The sequence below is a fragment of the Numenius arquata genome, chromosome 4 (assembly GCF_964106895.1).
Source record: "Numenius arquata chromosome 4, bNumArq3.hap1.1, whole genome shotgun sequence".
Lineage (NCBI taxonomy): Eukaryota > Metazoa > Chordata > Aves > Charadriiformes > Scolopacidae > Numenius > Numenius arquata.
This window is the reverse complement of record NC_133579.1, coordinates 24,825,788-24,840,678: the sequence shown is the minus strand read 5'-3', so window position 1 is coordinate 24,840,678 and position 14,891 is coordinate 24,825,788. Positions and strand designations below refer to the sequence as shown.

General features: G+C 37.8%; 1 protein-coding gene across 1 annotated transcript in view; it reads left to right on the top strand.

The window, feature by feature from the left end:
- The window catches only part of PIEZO2 (piezo type mechanosensitive ion channel component 2), a 325,545-nt gene that overhangs the window by 149,150 nt on the left and 161,504 nt on the right, over positions 1 to 14,891 (top strand). The window contains exon 4 of the mRNA XM_074146852.1: positions 8,606 to 8,648. Within this exon, the coding sequence (XP_074002953.1) occupies positions 8,606 to 8,648 (43 nt within the window). The remainder of the gene's footprint in view (positions 1 to 8,605; positions 8,649 to 14,891) is intronic.

Here is a 14,891-nt window from a genome sequence, read left to right as displayed (position 1 = left end):
TCAGCTGAACCAGGTAAGGCATCTTTATATTTGCTAGGGAGGAAAAATAACATCTGTTTGAAGCGTTTCCCTCTCCCCCAATGCTTGCTTCACACTACTGCCCAGAGGAGCGTGTCCTGCATCCAGATTTCTCTTCTGAAGAGATCTCTGGGAGTGAGTCAGCTTTCATGCCCCAAATGTCTTGCTGCCTGGTGCAGTCACTGCTGCCTTCTCTTAATGGTATGCAAACAGAAGGAGAGCTTGAAAGTGCTGTTTTCTGCTTCTATGGAAGTTGCTGTGCTAAGGTTGTACACATCTCCAGCCAGTTTTCTGAAGTTTATTGTGGATATCATCTCCTCACCTCAGGTCTTTCTACCTAGTGCCATTTTAGCCACTGAAACAATCTGGGGTGGTTTGCTGAAAACTTTGAATATGGGCAGGTCCTCAGGCCTAGCAGCAATGAGTTGCTGTCTTTGTCATACTATGCAGGTGTTTCCTTAATCTGTGAGGAAAATAATGTGAATGAAATAATCATTCTTTATTATCTTTAGAAAAAGCTATGTAGGAAAAAAAGAATTTCAGAGGAAAGGCATGCATTAAAAAATGTTAGTGGAGTCAAAGGTAACAGCACTAGAATGCTGGTTTTCTGTCATCTTAATGTTCCTCCTGTTTCTGTGCAAGATTTCCTAGTTTCCTATCCTTATTTCTCTCATCCATAATTTCTTGTATATGGATGTGATACCAAAGGCATGTTATTTATCTTCCCCTCCCCGTATGTCTAAGCTGTAGGATTCAGGAATAAACATATGCCCACCTCTCCTGATGATACAAAAAGAGAAAATGAGACAATGAAAAGCAAATTCCTTGTGCTGGCACACTGCACACATTCATCACTGCAGGAAACTAGGTCGACATTATTATTCATAACAGTATATTATGTTACAATAAAACTAAGCAGAGGGTAGCTCTAGGAATTGGAAGGATGCCCGTCAATTACACTCTGAAGTGAAAACCTTGCCTCTAAGATACTGTTTAGCAGACAGAGTGGTGTTGGTTGAGGTGGGAGAGAAGAGAATTTCTTTGCCAACAAAAATGGAGAAAAATTTCATTTTCTTCAGGTTTATGAAAAATAAAACTTACTACAAGTTTTCTTTAAGCTCTTTTGCTTTTACTTTGAAAACCAAAGCAAAGCCAGTCTTCCATATTTGAAAAAGGGCCCATTTAGTTATTATTTGGCCTCCTTTCTGAAGGTGTAGAGCAGAATTTTGATGCTCTTAAGCTCAGTGACTCTGACTTGAAGTTGATGTTGCCCCTTGCAGTGGCAGGAAATGTTGCCTTCCTTTGATGCTGCTTCTCAGAGCCCTGACACCCTTTTCTGCTGTAAAAAAGAATAAGAGATCGGTTATATTTGTGGACTGTCTGATTCTTTCCCACTTTACTCCTGCAGTGTGATTCTGTGCTGGTGACATACAAAGTTCTGCTTGCACAGTGTGCAAAGCCCTTTTCCTCATCCTTTTTTGCAGTGGTCCACTGTCATGGGGAGAGGGGAGAAAGTCTATTTAAAAAACAAGAGACGCCAGAATGAATTCAAATCTCCAGTATCCTTGGAAATGTGGGTTAAAAAACACCAACCAACCATTACAGCAAACAAATAGATAAATAATAGATTAAACAACAACAACAAAAAGCTTTCCATTAACTAGCTGTCTCAGGTTTCATCTGAAACACATTCCCCAGAGATTTTCTAGTTTTGCTGTCTTGTTCAGGAAACAAATTTGAAATGAAGAGAGGTTAAAATAAAAGTGCTTTTAAGGATGTGTGTGTTTCAGGGGAAGATTTCCTATAAGCGTTTTTGATATGCTATATCTAAACAGACAAAAGAAGTCATTATTCTTATAAAAGCTATGGAACTTGTCATCCTTGTGGAAAAGCTGGTTTTTAAAAAAAGGTGGAGCAATTGAGACAATTTAAATTGGTGTTATTACCTGTGTATCATTTTAAACAAATCTGGTGTGGAAGAACAAATGTATAAAGTACTTTCCCAAATTTTCCTTTTCCAAGTTTTTATTTCTTCCACACATCTTTTAACTTGCTGCTTAGTTAGCAAGTCATCTTCATGTATAATATGGTGTGTGTGATTCTCATATAAAAATATATAAACCTCACATTGAAAACAAGCCATGTCCCTTTAATGTTTTAAGTTCTGAAACTTTTTATTCCTCTGCTCCCATTCTCCCCAAAGAAATTATCCACAGAACACTGCACCTCAGTATTTTATTACTGGGGAAGAAATAATAGCTGTTGTTTACGTTACTGAAAAACAGATATTTTTTTTACTATTCATTATTGCTATTTTTTTCCATTTCAGAAAAACTATCAAAGCCCATAAACTCAATGCCAATCTTTCCAGTTATTTCTATAGACTTTGGATCAGGCTCAGAGACACTGGTCTTATCATCACACAGAGTGAGCTGGTATCTGTCCCTGCCTCCATTTGCCTCGGTCTGACCAACGAGACACCGAATCACTTATGTCCCAGGTGCACTGGGGAGTATTTCACATTGTGTTATCTACCTTAAGTTAAATGATCAATTTTAAAAACAGTCCTCCCACAGCCCTCCAATTCTGGTGCTAATCAAGATCAAAACAAAGAACATGGATTAGGTCCATGGAACATCTGCTTTTAGGCTCCCCACTTATCTGTGGGAGCCTTGCTGAGCCTTGTGGGCTCCCAGTGCTCCCAGGGAAACCTCAGACTCAAAGAGGTGACTGCCAGATAGAGCTGTTTATCACTTTACCATAGCTGATGTCTTCTTAATACTTATTTTAAAGCAATATGCACCTCTGTGCACACACACAAACATAGTGTTGGTACTATTGCACTTTGCTCTATATTCCTATTCTGCTCATTTTACTAGTGAAAGTTCCCACTCATTACAATATCTGTAGAGGGGAAGTAGTGTTTTTGATGATGGTTATTTTTCTGATTAACATGGAATAAGTCAAGATTTCTTTTTTAATATGAAAGCAATTTTTATATCTCACAGTAATAATCTAATATTTTCCTCAGAAGAGAAAATACACAATAAATCTTTCCCATGACATTATCGTGTAGGGATCAAATTTGTACTCTTTATTCAGTCAAAAACCTGTTGAAAGCTGGTATGAGTGGAAGGCAAGTAAAGACTTGCAACGTGTGGTCTTTTTTCTTGGTATGACCTCTTTCTTGGTATGTATTCAGTAATCACTTTCTTCATCTAGCCAGAATCCTAGACTACTGGCCCTCCTACTTCTATTTTACTGGTGGTTTTAGTCTCTTCAGTATGCACAGCACACCATAACAACCCATCTTTTCCTTTATTTCTTCTCCTTGAGAAGTTGTTTTAAATATTATTTAATTTAAAAATGAAATAATTTGCTGTTGTGCCTTACAGAACTGGCTCCCTGGGGTTTTGTGGGAGTGTGACTGTGCTGAGCATCCAGTCCAACCCTGCTTGTACATCAGGGCAGTAGAAGGGCTTCTGCTCACTGTAGCATGAGAATGGATACAGCCCAGAAAACAATCCTAAGGCTGAGCACACTGACCTGTCCCATTACCCCTCAAGGTGACTGTAACTGGAAAGCTTTTCTGGGGGTACTCCAGGACTCAGAAGGGGAGTGGTGGGGTGATCTGCATCTGCCTTAGCAAGCAGCACAGTGTGATAGGAGTGAAGCAGTTAGTACAGAGTCCCTGGCTGCCCCACGATACGTATTTTGAATGAGTTTTACTGTGGATTAGCTCTGGTCTGGTTATGTGGACCGAATGCCCATTAGTGGTTGAAACACATCGGTCCTTTCTGACTCTAACCATTCTATGATTCTATGAAATTTATAGACATTTTGTCCTGTTCCAGTCATTGAAGATTGTCATACTATTCCCATTGTATACTTGAATTCTGACAGGCTCCCTTAATGCTTATTGAAAAATGTCAAACAATGTCTTTCGGTTCTGCTGTTAGAAAGCCGCGAGAGCAGACCCAGACACAGGCATGTAGTTTTCAAAGTAACCACTAGCTCTGGAGAAGTGAGAAGGTAGCATGGCTGTGGGTAATCACTGCACATGGTCATAGGGACCATAGGATCCACAGGGACCTTCATGCATACCTGCATGGGGGTGGTACAGGAGGCATATGTTTTTGCTGTGCGTTTACAATGCATGCCAGAATTGTCCCTGAACAGCTACAGACCTCTGCTGTACTGGCAGACAGGGCATGACATGGGTCAAAGTGAATAGTTGTGTAACCTTCATGAATGGCTGAAAATCACCTATCCAATATTTTTTCCCAGCGTTGGACACTTTTAAGGTTCTGCTGGATGGGATTCTGATGCGTCTGGTCTAGACCGTGCTTTCACCAAGAAAGGTTAGACCAGATGATCCTTGAGGTCCCTTCCAACCTGGTATTCTGATTGAATGAATATGTTATTCTGTGCTTTTCCTAAGCCTATCATTGCATGTCAGCAGCTAGGCAACTTCATGGGTTGTAAAGATGAGCAGCCTAGCAGTGAATTATGAGTGCTCTCATTCATAATAAGTTCATAGTAAGCAGAGAGTTGTAACCAAACCAAACCAAATACAATAACTGCCATATAAATGAAAGCCTACCTGTCAAAGAAGACAACTTTTCATTTCAGAACGATGTTTTTCATTTTATCTTATTAAATCTCATATTCCTATACGCTCATTCTTATGCTAGAATATCGAGTGCATATGTGAGCACGATGTGCATTTTACCATTGTTCCTATTAAACGTGAGCAGTAATTCTGGAAGTACATCATGCTTCATCTTTTTGAAGAATTTTAAAGCTAGCGCTGTTAATGTGAAACAGAATCTTTGGAACAGATGGGAATGGTCAGGCACCCTGGAGCAAATATTTAGAACAAAAGCTTAATTACATGGGTACCAAATTAAGGCATTCTTATAAACACTTTTGGAATTTTTGACATGGTGGTGAAAAACAGAAAGCAAAGAGAGGCCAAATTAACTTAGCAACAAAAGTGTAGCAGCGGATAGATTCTGAAAGTCAACAGGTGAATGTTTTCCACAGTCTCAGCAGAGAGAAAGACTGAATTGAATAGCCAAATTCCTATTGATTTCTTTGGGAGCAGGATCAAGTCTTTAATTCGTAAAAAACTCCTGTTTTGATTTTAATGAGAGTTACGTGACTTAAATCTTGTTTAATGTTTTGGAAGCACCAAGTAAGGTTTAAATCAAATAATAAGTTTTCTAGACTTTTAATAGCGTTAGTCTTCTTAGTGCTGCTGTTACCTCGGGGTATTTACTTTTGGCTGTTAGTGCCATGTAGAAGTTGATACTATTGAGAATGGATTTGGCAAATCTTAAAAAAGAATGTTTAGATCATAAACATTTTAAAATAAGACTCCATAAAAAAGATGTATATTTTTTTAATATGAAATGTTAGTTGTGTTCTTGGCAGGCTTTGCTTCAGAGGAGTCACATGCATTTCAAAGAGTGTTCTGCTAGTCAGCTGCAGCCAAAAGATTATTTCAAACCAGTGGAGACCCAATTCCCTTTGCTCTTTTGCTTTTTTCCCCCCTCTTTCTCTCTCTTTTCTGTTGGACTCTCTATATATCATACAACTGAAGTGTAGCCAGCCAGTCACGGGGTAAAAAATTCATACAACTAGCATACACAATAGTGAAAAGCATAGAAACACTGACTAAAGATGCCAGTACTAGTCTGTGCTTTAAGAAATACTGTTGAAATTTCTTTTCTTCAACACTCTTCAAATCTTCAAACTTCAAAACCCGTTGAATACCCTTTCAGAGCCAGCAGCATTGCATAAACTATATGGATATATATGAATTGCTTACGTCTGTTCTGCACTTACTTGCGGAGTGGCACAGTCATCTTTTTAGCAATAACTTGATTCATCAGTGCTACATGAAACCAGATATACTCCAGGGGTGTGCAGAAGGTGGTGGGTTTTGGGTATAACTCATAATACAAGAAGTTAATGAAGTGTTTCTTTATTTATCTCAATGAAATCTTGATAGTTTATTGTGCTACACGTGATTTTTGTTTTTCATTTTTATTTGAAATGTGTATGAGAATGTTTGTTGTCCCACTTTAAAGATGTCTTAAAAGGTCTTCTTATTATAGAATATGAACTTACTGTTGATGAAAGATATTGTATGTAGGTAGTTGTGCAAGCAGAAGTTTTGCCTCACCTCAAGCAAACACAGGTGCCACAGTAGAAGTTCCCTGTACCGATCAAACAGTGTACATTGTTCAGTTATTCCAGAACTTGACTGATTTTTTTCCATAAACTGAAGGAACTTTCTCCATCTCAGTTTTGAACCTGTGTACTCTGCTGGATATGGGCCTGAAATCCTTGCCTGCTTTGGACTGAATGGGGACAGTTAAAAGAGTTTTTTACATTGATTGGCTGTAGCTGTAACAGTCCTGAACAGAAAAGCTTTGTGTCCATTGCCCTGAAGTATCATTAGAAAAGGTTTTTAGAACCTGTCACTGAATATATTTGTGTGACTGAAGTTTGAAGGGACTGGCTGTGAGAAGTTGAATGAAGAAGGTGTTCCAGAAGAGTATTATGTGGTATATTGACCCTGTTTGGAACTGGCCGTGAACCTTCCCCTTAACCAACCCAAATCCCTCCTGTATGGAGTGAAATGTCAAACTTTGGTTGCTTTTAGGAGTGTATACTTTAATGTAGTTTCTTTTCCTCCTTCTTAAAAACCAGAGATTAAACCAAGGAATTTATTTTCTGCAGGCCTGTGTTAACTTCATTCTTTGGCTATCCAGTTAGGAACAGTGAAGGAAGCCTTGCATGACATAGGCCTATAAGGAAATTGACTTTTGGAGTTTTATTAATTTCAGATTTTATTTGCTCAGCCTGTGATTTGCAAACCAGAGAGATACTAGATAATATTGTAGAGAAAAAGCGTATCATAACTTTAGAAATTCTCCACATTCTCCTTGGGCTAAACTGGAAAGTTTAGTCAATTGAGTAGAAAGAATGCTGTTGCTAGGTTCAAAAAAACAAACCCTCAAACCCAAAACTCTTAGAAGGTGGGTTTTTAGGTTCTTATCTAGATTAGCAATGTGTCCCAAAATCAACGATCAGAAGCATCTACTAGATCTTGTTCAAATATTTAACATGGTGCAGATTAGAGTTAAATACCATACTACAAACACGGTGGGTCATTGATTTCTAAGCTGATGCCTTTAACATCATGGAAAGGTAATGATGGTAAGAGGTCCATCTGCAGAGGTTTTTCTGACTGATAATACTATGTCCACTTTTATGTCCAGTATGATAATACTATATACCACTTTTCCCATACTAATTTGACAAGTGCGACCTAAATTGTCGGTGGAAAGAGTGTAATCCATGATTTTGTTATAGTCTTTCTGTGGGCACTTGCTGCACAGTGTGCATTTAATCCTGAAATTCTCCAGATTTAAATCAGACAAAGTTGATTTCCTTCATGTTTTTCCTCTCTTTCTCAGTACTTCTCGGCAACCTTACCGCTTGTCTCTGAGTTTCTCTGGTGCTACTAAATGTCACTCACAGGAATCTGTTTATTGCTAATTTATATTTCCCTTTAGGTGATGAACTGCATCAGCAAAAGGAGTTACTGCCACTTCTCTGATTTCAGTTTCAGTATGATGAAGCATTCAAAAAGAACTGTAGTTGCTTACATTGCATGCAGTCCTGTTGCATTTCCCACAGGAGTGTAAAAAGACAGAGAGCACACTATGACACAGCTTCGTGTCCTTCTACATATTTGCCTTGCAGAACTGCAAGACTTGAGATATTTGTGCTCTTAGTAGCCTGTATTTATAATGACCATGTAATAGTAGCAAGAAAGGGATTGGCAATAAGCAAAAAACTACCAAGGTCTGAAAACTGTTCATCTAATGCTTGCAGTGTATATATGCATGTGTGTGTTGGGGGGGTATTTTTGAGAAAATCTAGGTAAAAGTTGTATAAAGCGCATCAGAAATACTGAGGGCAACTCTTTGGATGAGTCTGCCAATTTGAGTAGTTTGTGGGACTGAATTCTTGATTTTATTCTTGTTTTGAGAAAGAACCCTTTGCAGCTGTTTGTTTGAGCATGAAGGGTTAAACAATAAAGCAGAAATACATCTTCATGCTTTTACTTAAAAGGGCTGGATTTCAGAAGGAGCTGTAAAGCTTTCAGCAAGAATCAGGCTAACACTACAGTAAAATGAAAAGCTGAAATGTGAAGAGTGCGTGATGTGAAATGCCAGCTCAGTGCTTTCAGGAGTCATGTACAGATCACATTGCTGTCGGAGAGGAGACCACCCTTGGAATCGCAGTGAACTGTAGCAGTGACCAGCTGCTTTGCAATGTAAAGGAGTTATATATGCTGATACCACGCAGTTAGGTCACCCAGTGGTACCCTCTCTTAATGGTTCTTTACTCTGGGGAAAACAGATGTTATTTACAAGTACTTCTGTAGGGGTGGAAAAATCACCTTACTATATAGATCCCAGCTGCACAAGGAAAGGAGAAGAGTAAAAATATTCATACAATAACGATTCTTCACTGAGGGTGTTTGTTTTTTCTCCTTTTTGTATAGGTTCAACGTGGGAGAAAACATTACGGCAGATTGGTTTTGAAAGGTAAGCCATAAATTTGTTTGCTTACCAGTGCAAAAAGAAAAGGAAGAAAAACTGCCTGGGCAAGTGTGCAGAATTATTTATTTTAGCTGATTGAATGTATCTATGACCTCAAATTTAGAGAGGAAGTTATGCAGTGTCATGCACATATGTGTTCAGCTTTTCTGTTTGTGTCCTCTTCTCTTTCCCCAGTTGTTCAGAAGCAACTTATTCACCATATGAACTTGGCTCATATTTTTTTGCTGGCGACTATATAGCATGCTAGTATTAAAAATGGTGACATGCTACTTGGGCAGAAGTCTTCCTTATGAATGAAAATATTGCTCTCTCTCATATTATTTTTTCCATGAAGCTTCTAGCCTGTGACATATTAGTTGACAAAAGTAAATGAAGTTGAAAGAGGACCAAAGCTGCCGGAGAGCTATTTAGCATCAGAGGAAAATTCAGAATTCAGCATTCCTCAAGCGCAAGAACTTCTTGCAGCCAAACTTAACCACAAGGTCATCATACCGGAAACTTATTTCTCTCTTGGAAATTAAAGTAGACCAAGCACAGTAAAGAGTGATCTGATGTTGAGGGTCAGATACTCAATCTCATGTTTATTCTTCTACAAACAGCAAGCAGAAGAGTCTGCTCTCCATTTGAATAAAGTTTTGCTGTTTTCCCTCAATAGAGTGGCTTGCAGTTGTACACCAATGTGCTTGGGTCACTGTTGACTGGGCAAGAAGGGATTTCGCTTCTTCATGTTGCAGGAGTGCATACTGTGCATAGTGCCTGGGGGCATCTCAGCAAACCTTACAAACCATCAGGCCTTTCTGAAGTCAAGAAATAGCCATACAAATCATATGAAACAGAAAATAAATTAATTACTTTCTCACAAACAGAAAGCAAGCTGCATTTTTCTTCTGACCTTTATCTTGCATAAAGTTTTTATTACAACAAAACATGTTTTTGTTAGAACAAGACTGATACTGCAGTTTGAAGTTTAATTGCCCAAACTCCTACCTGTAATTAAGATTCTCAGACATTGGCAGCAATATATGAAAAATGTTTTTCTGTATCATCCTTTTATAGGAGGAGTTTACTTAACTAACACCACTTGAAGAAATAAATTTCTAAATACTTGACTTTTTCCATCTAGAAATGTGGCACCTGAGGGAAGGATTAAGGCTATCTCTAAATAGCTTCCAGGTCTTCAGCAGTTGTACCACAGACCTATGGTCTCTGAAAGATGGTCAGCCATTTTCTATATAAGAACATCTGTTTGAAGTGTCTGAGGAGATGCTAGTGTCCTAATGACTAGTAATTCTCTTTCTTTACAATGTGATTTTGAAAACATCTATGTTATGGTTCTGAGTGAATATGCACAGCATCAGCCTGGTTTACTTGTTCAGCTAAATATATTAGATTTCCATGTTAGATATTACATTTGCAAAAAATTAAGGACCGTGCTCTTTAGCTTCAGAGGCTTGGGATAGTTTAAAATAGTACAGAACAATAAAAACACTTTTCCTACACCAGATATAGAGGCCAAATTAATTTCTTGTTACTAGTAGAGTCATTCCTGTAAAGGCTTTGGCCAAACATTTTTAAACATACAAAAAATAGCCATTGTGTTGCCACTTATTTTTAACACAGTTTGATAATCCAGACTGATATGGAATATTTACCATTTTGTAGCTGAGGAGACATGGATATTTTCATTTCATAGCTTCCCACCAGTCAGGACTATTTTAAGACTAGCAGATCACTAAATAAAAATATGTCTCTCCTACTGGCCCATAAGCTTAAAAAAACACCAGTAATATAGGCAACCTGAGGAGAAAATTGCAATCTTTCATAGTGTCAATATTTAGTAGTCCTGAATAGGTTTCTGATCAAAATTAATTTAAAAATGTTTCTGCCTCAAATTTTTAATATTAGCAATTTAAGACGTTTTAAAAAATAATTTTAACAAACATAAAGTGAAGTGTACTACTTTACTTGTAGTTTCTGTTAAACCCATATGTAGATAGCATAAGGCACAGTATTGACCGAAAGGAAAACTGTGATTCCATTTTGTTACAGCATCATGGTAGGGGCTGTGGTTCATAAGCTTCAACTGGAGAAGACGAAGTGCCAAATCAAGAATCAGACTAGAAATTCCTTAACTGTGACACCTTACTGGATGTTGTCTATGTAGACATAGAGTGTTTGTAACAGCACTGCAAAAAAAGTTGAATATTAGTGAAAATTACACACTCTCAGTTGCTGAGTTTGATATCGTCGAGGGGTTCTTTTTAACAGGTTGTTCTTTTTTCTAAAGTTACATCCAATTTGGATTCTTCATGAGCATTTCATTCAGCATGATATCATACTTGTCTGAAGGGCACACAGTAAAATACTGATTCTTTCATCGCCCCATTCTTCTTTTAAGATTACGAATTAGCATTTCCTGGTGCTGTTTGTCTCCATCAGAATGGAAAAGAGGGGTAGTTTTGAGGAGTGCTAGAATGATTCGATACCTTGAGTCTATGGTTTGAAACTGCCAACGGGAAATAGTCAATTTTTTAGCTGAATTCATTAGAAGTTCTATTTGTGTCAATTTCCAGTTTGTGGGATGTTTCAAAACAGTGAGGAGAACCCACACTAGCTGTGTGCGTGCAATGTATGTACCACATGAAACATGGAGAATTCTTAATATGCTGAATTACAGGTGAGAAGCCTGCCTGAGAGGAGGCAAATGTGTAGAAGACATTACTGTGCAGATCCCATTATTGCCCTTCTGCACCCTGAGAGCTTGATTGTCATCCTGGAGTAGCTTTAATTGAAGCAGCCTGTTAGTTAGCATGGATGGAGTGAAGATTTGAATGTACTTGGCTCACCATAATCATAGAAGTAAACATGTTCTCTTACTAGCTGTGTCAGAGAACAGGCAAAGAGAAAGCAAGAAAAATAAAATCCTTTAAACAGGTAGAACAATTAAGCTTTGAGATTTTTAAAATAATATTTATCTTCTTACCTGTTTTTTAAACACAAGCTTTTGTATAATGTGAATATATCAGCAATAACAAGTTGGTTGACTAAAAGGGTCCATGAGTAACATATATATGAAGTCTGGTGTTAACTGCTTTATAGCAATATTTGCTTAATATCATATTGTATGTGATTGCTTAGGATCAGTATTTCTTATGCCTTAAGGAATACTTTCCAAAGAAAATAGAGGGATACATATTGCTGTATGTAATACTTACATGCAAGAAGTGCACTTAACTTCCAGCCACAGAAGTAGAAATCCCAGGTCTGCAGATCTCTCAAACCTGAGAGATTATTCTGGGGGTGTATCACTACATGCTTTCCCTAGTCTTACTCTCTTCAGTAAGCATCCCCTTATGGCTACCAACCGAGACAGGGTAGTGGGCTACATGTGTGTTAGGTCTGATCCCATACAGCTGTTCTCCTATTATGTATATCAACACTAAGAAAAGAAGCAGCAGCAGCACATATTTTGCTATTTTAAAGCATATCCTCTGCAAGCTGTTGACTTAGGCACACCTGATTCAGCTGTGAAATATCAATAGCATTTAAATGCGTCGTTTGAGCAAGGACGTTCTTATTCAGGAGGAAGCAAGATTTTTAGATACACAAAAGGAAGGACGTTGAAAGCAATGTCCTGAGGAGGAATATGCCTTTGCTTAAAAACTGGAAAATTCATTTAAAATGTTCCTCTTAACAGGCTATTTTAAAGTGGGTTGAGGAACAGGAGATGTAGACACTCAGTTTACATTGCAGAAAATTAAGCCCAGATAATATACAGGTTATGTCATCACTGCTTTGTGGTTACATGGTGTTTATTCTGCAATAGTAGATTGTTTACATTGCTGTTGTCTTCATATCCTGAAAAACATAGAGGCACCAAGAGATCTGACTGTGAGGCTTTTATGTAAGCGTTATTTGTGAGCTGAAGATGCTGCTTTTCAGTGCAAGAGAAATTAAAAATGGTGGAGCTTGAGTAAAGTAGCTTTATATTCAGGGAATGACTAGAGTTAAGAGCTTTTCAATTAAATGGAGTATATCTGGGTTTGATAGATTTAAATGAAAGTCTTTATGTTATTGATTGCTTTACAAATAAGGTAATTGTTAACATACTACAGTAGTCATCACCTTTGCCCAGGATGATATTGACTGCATTTTCTGCAGGACATTTTGGAGAAAATTGGACAATTATGAAAAATGTTACCTTGTAGTATGCTGTCCTACAAGAAACATGGTTTAAAATGCTGAGCATGTGACAAGCATACCTGCGTGTCAAGCAAACGATCACCTTACATGGTTTCTTTAATAATCTTTAATAAGCCAAAGCATGTAGATTTGGGGATAAATATTATTTTTGTTTTGCCATTGTTAACTGGGGATTATTGTTCATTATTGGTGTGTGTTTAGATGACACCCACATATTTGTGAAAATGCCTGGAAAGCAGTCAGCTCTGTTCTACGTTGTTCCAAATATGGCTAAAAATGTGTTTCAGAAGGCACTGTTCATCTCCCTGGCTTAGGATTTTTTGGGCACAGACAGGACCCAGCTCATACTCTCAAGTGAAATAGTTATGAACAATTGACAGTGACTGCACTTGTTTCCTCGCTACTCTGGCAATTAAAAAAAAACAGCTTAATGCACAAAGCCTTTTAAAATTCAAAAGGGAAGAGGATCAGATCAGTCATTGAGCTGGTCTTCTCCTGTAAGGTAGTCCATAAGGTATTTCCAGGTCATGGCTGGGGTGAGGCTTGCAGGACAGAGCCTGGAAAGACCCACGGCTGGCATTTGGGAAACTGCCACTACCACACTGCAGAAAATTAAAACCAAAAGAAGGACTTCTTGAAAAATCTAAATTTCTCTAATTTGAGCTGCCAGACGACGGAGTTTATGTCCTTGTCTAGTAGATTCAATAGTGATTTTAGAAATGTCTTCTGTTGTTATGTATCTGTTGACCTAGAAATGGTCTTATAATTTAAAAACTTTAAATGAATGGTGTTGGGCCTCTTAAACCTCATTATCCTGCAGGGTTTCCACACTTCTAGTCTTCCTCTTGCTACTCTTCTCTGAGTTGTAATTTCTAATGTGACTAGTAACTACTCAGCTACTAACAGCGTATCTATTCCCTTTTTACATTTGTTCCCATGGTGTTTCTCTCATGTGTGTAATGCTTTACATTACAGTTCTACAAAACAGACTTAAGAATGATTTAATAACTGTTATTATATGTTAAGTAAATACCAACTGTTTTAAAATATATATATTTGAAGAATAACAGATGTGTGGTTATTATACTTTTGGCAACATTCAATAAATATGTTTTTCATAATAAGTTGCTGTTTCAATGACACAGAGAAAGGAACTTTTGAGTGCCAATTATTTAGTAAAACATAATTATCTGTATAAAAAAACCTGATTTTTGCCTATTGAAGATAAAACTTTTGTTCAGTTGATAGCTTCAAACTGATTCTGAAATTATTGTTATTTTTGTGGTACGCAAAAATGTATTATTAATTTGAAGTTACATATTTATATATGCAAAAGTGTGTGACTTCCACTCTACGTAATGCTAATATGACACATCTGCACCATTTGTACAGCAGCAGCATCTATGTAGAAAGTGCAGTATGCAGCATCCCAGATTCTGGCTAAAGTGATGCTGAGGGTGATCAACAGTGAAAGCTGCTTGCATTAGTGAAGTACTCTGGGTTGACTTGTGGGCTTTTTATGCTTTTTTAAAAATCCTTTTACTATTTCTGAAGAATGAAATAGTAATTGGGGACTGGTAGTTCTCACACCTCAAGGAAAGGAAAGGGAAAGGAGATAAGAGCAGGGAAGGGAGTAAAATTATCAAGGAGAGAGGAAAAGACCAAAAGATTGCTATGTCAAGACCCGACCCAGGGTGAGAAAATTGGCTTCAATTAAGTTATGTTCCAGATCTTCTAAGTATTTCAGAAGCTCCTTTAACTCTCTTGTAATCACAAGGTGATAAGGAGGACAATCTGCATTGTTTTTGTCTGAAGCAAAATAAACACAACAGCCCCACCTGACACAGGTAGGGAGACACAGCTTTCCCAGTAGACGCCAGGAGCGAGTTAGTTATCATCGCCAAGATGCTTTTTTGTTCCTATGTTGGTCTCTGAGAGGAGACGGATGTCTGCTTTTGCAGCTGCTCTACACATGCCCCTGCTCAGTCTAGCCAAAAATACTGTGTATATCTTCCCTACCCCTTG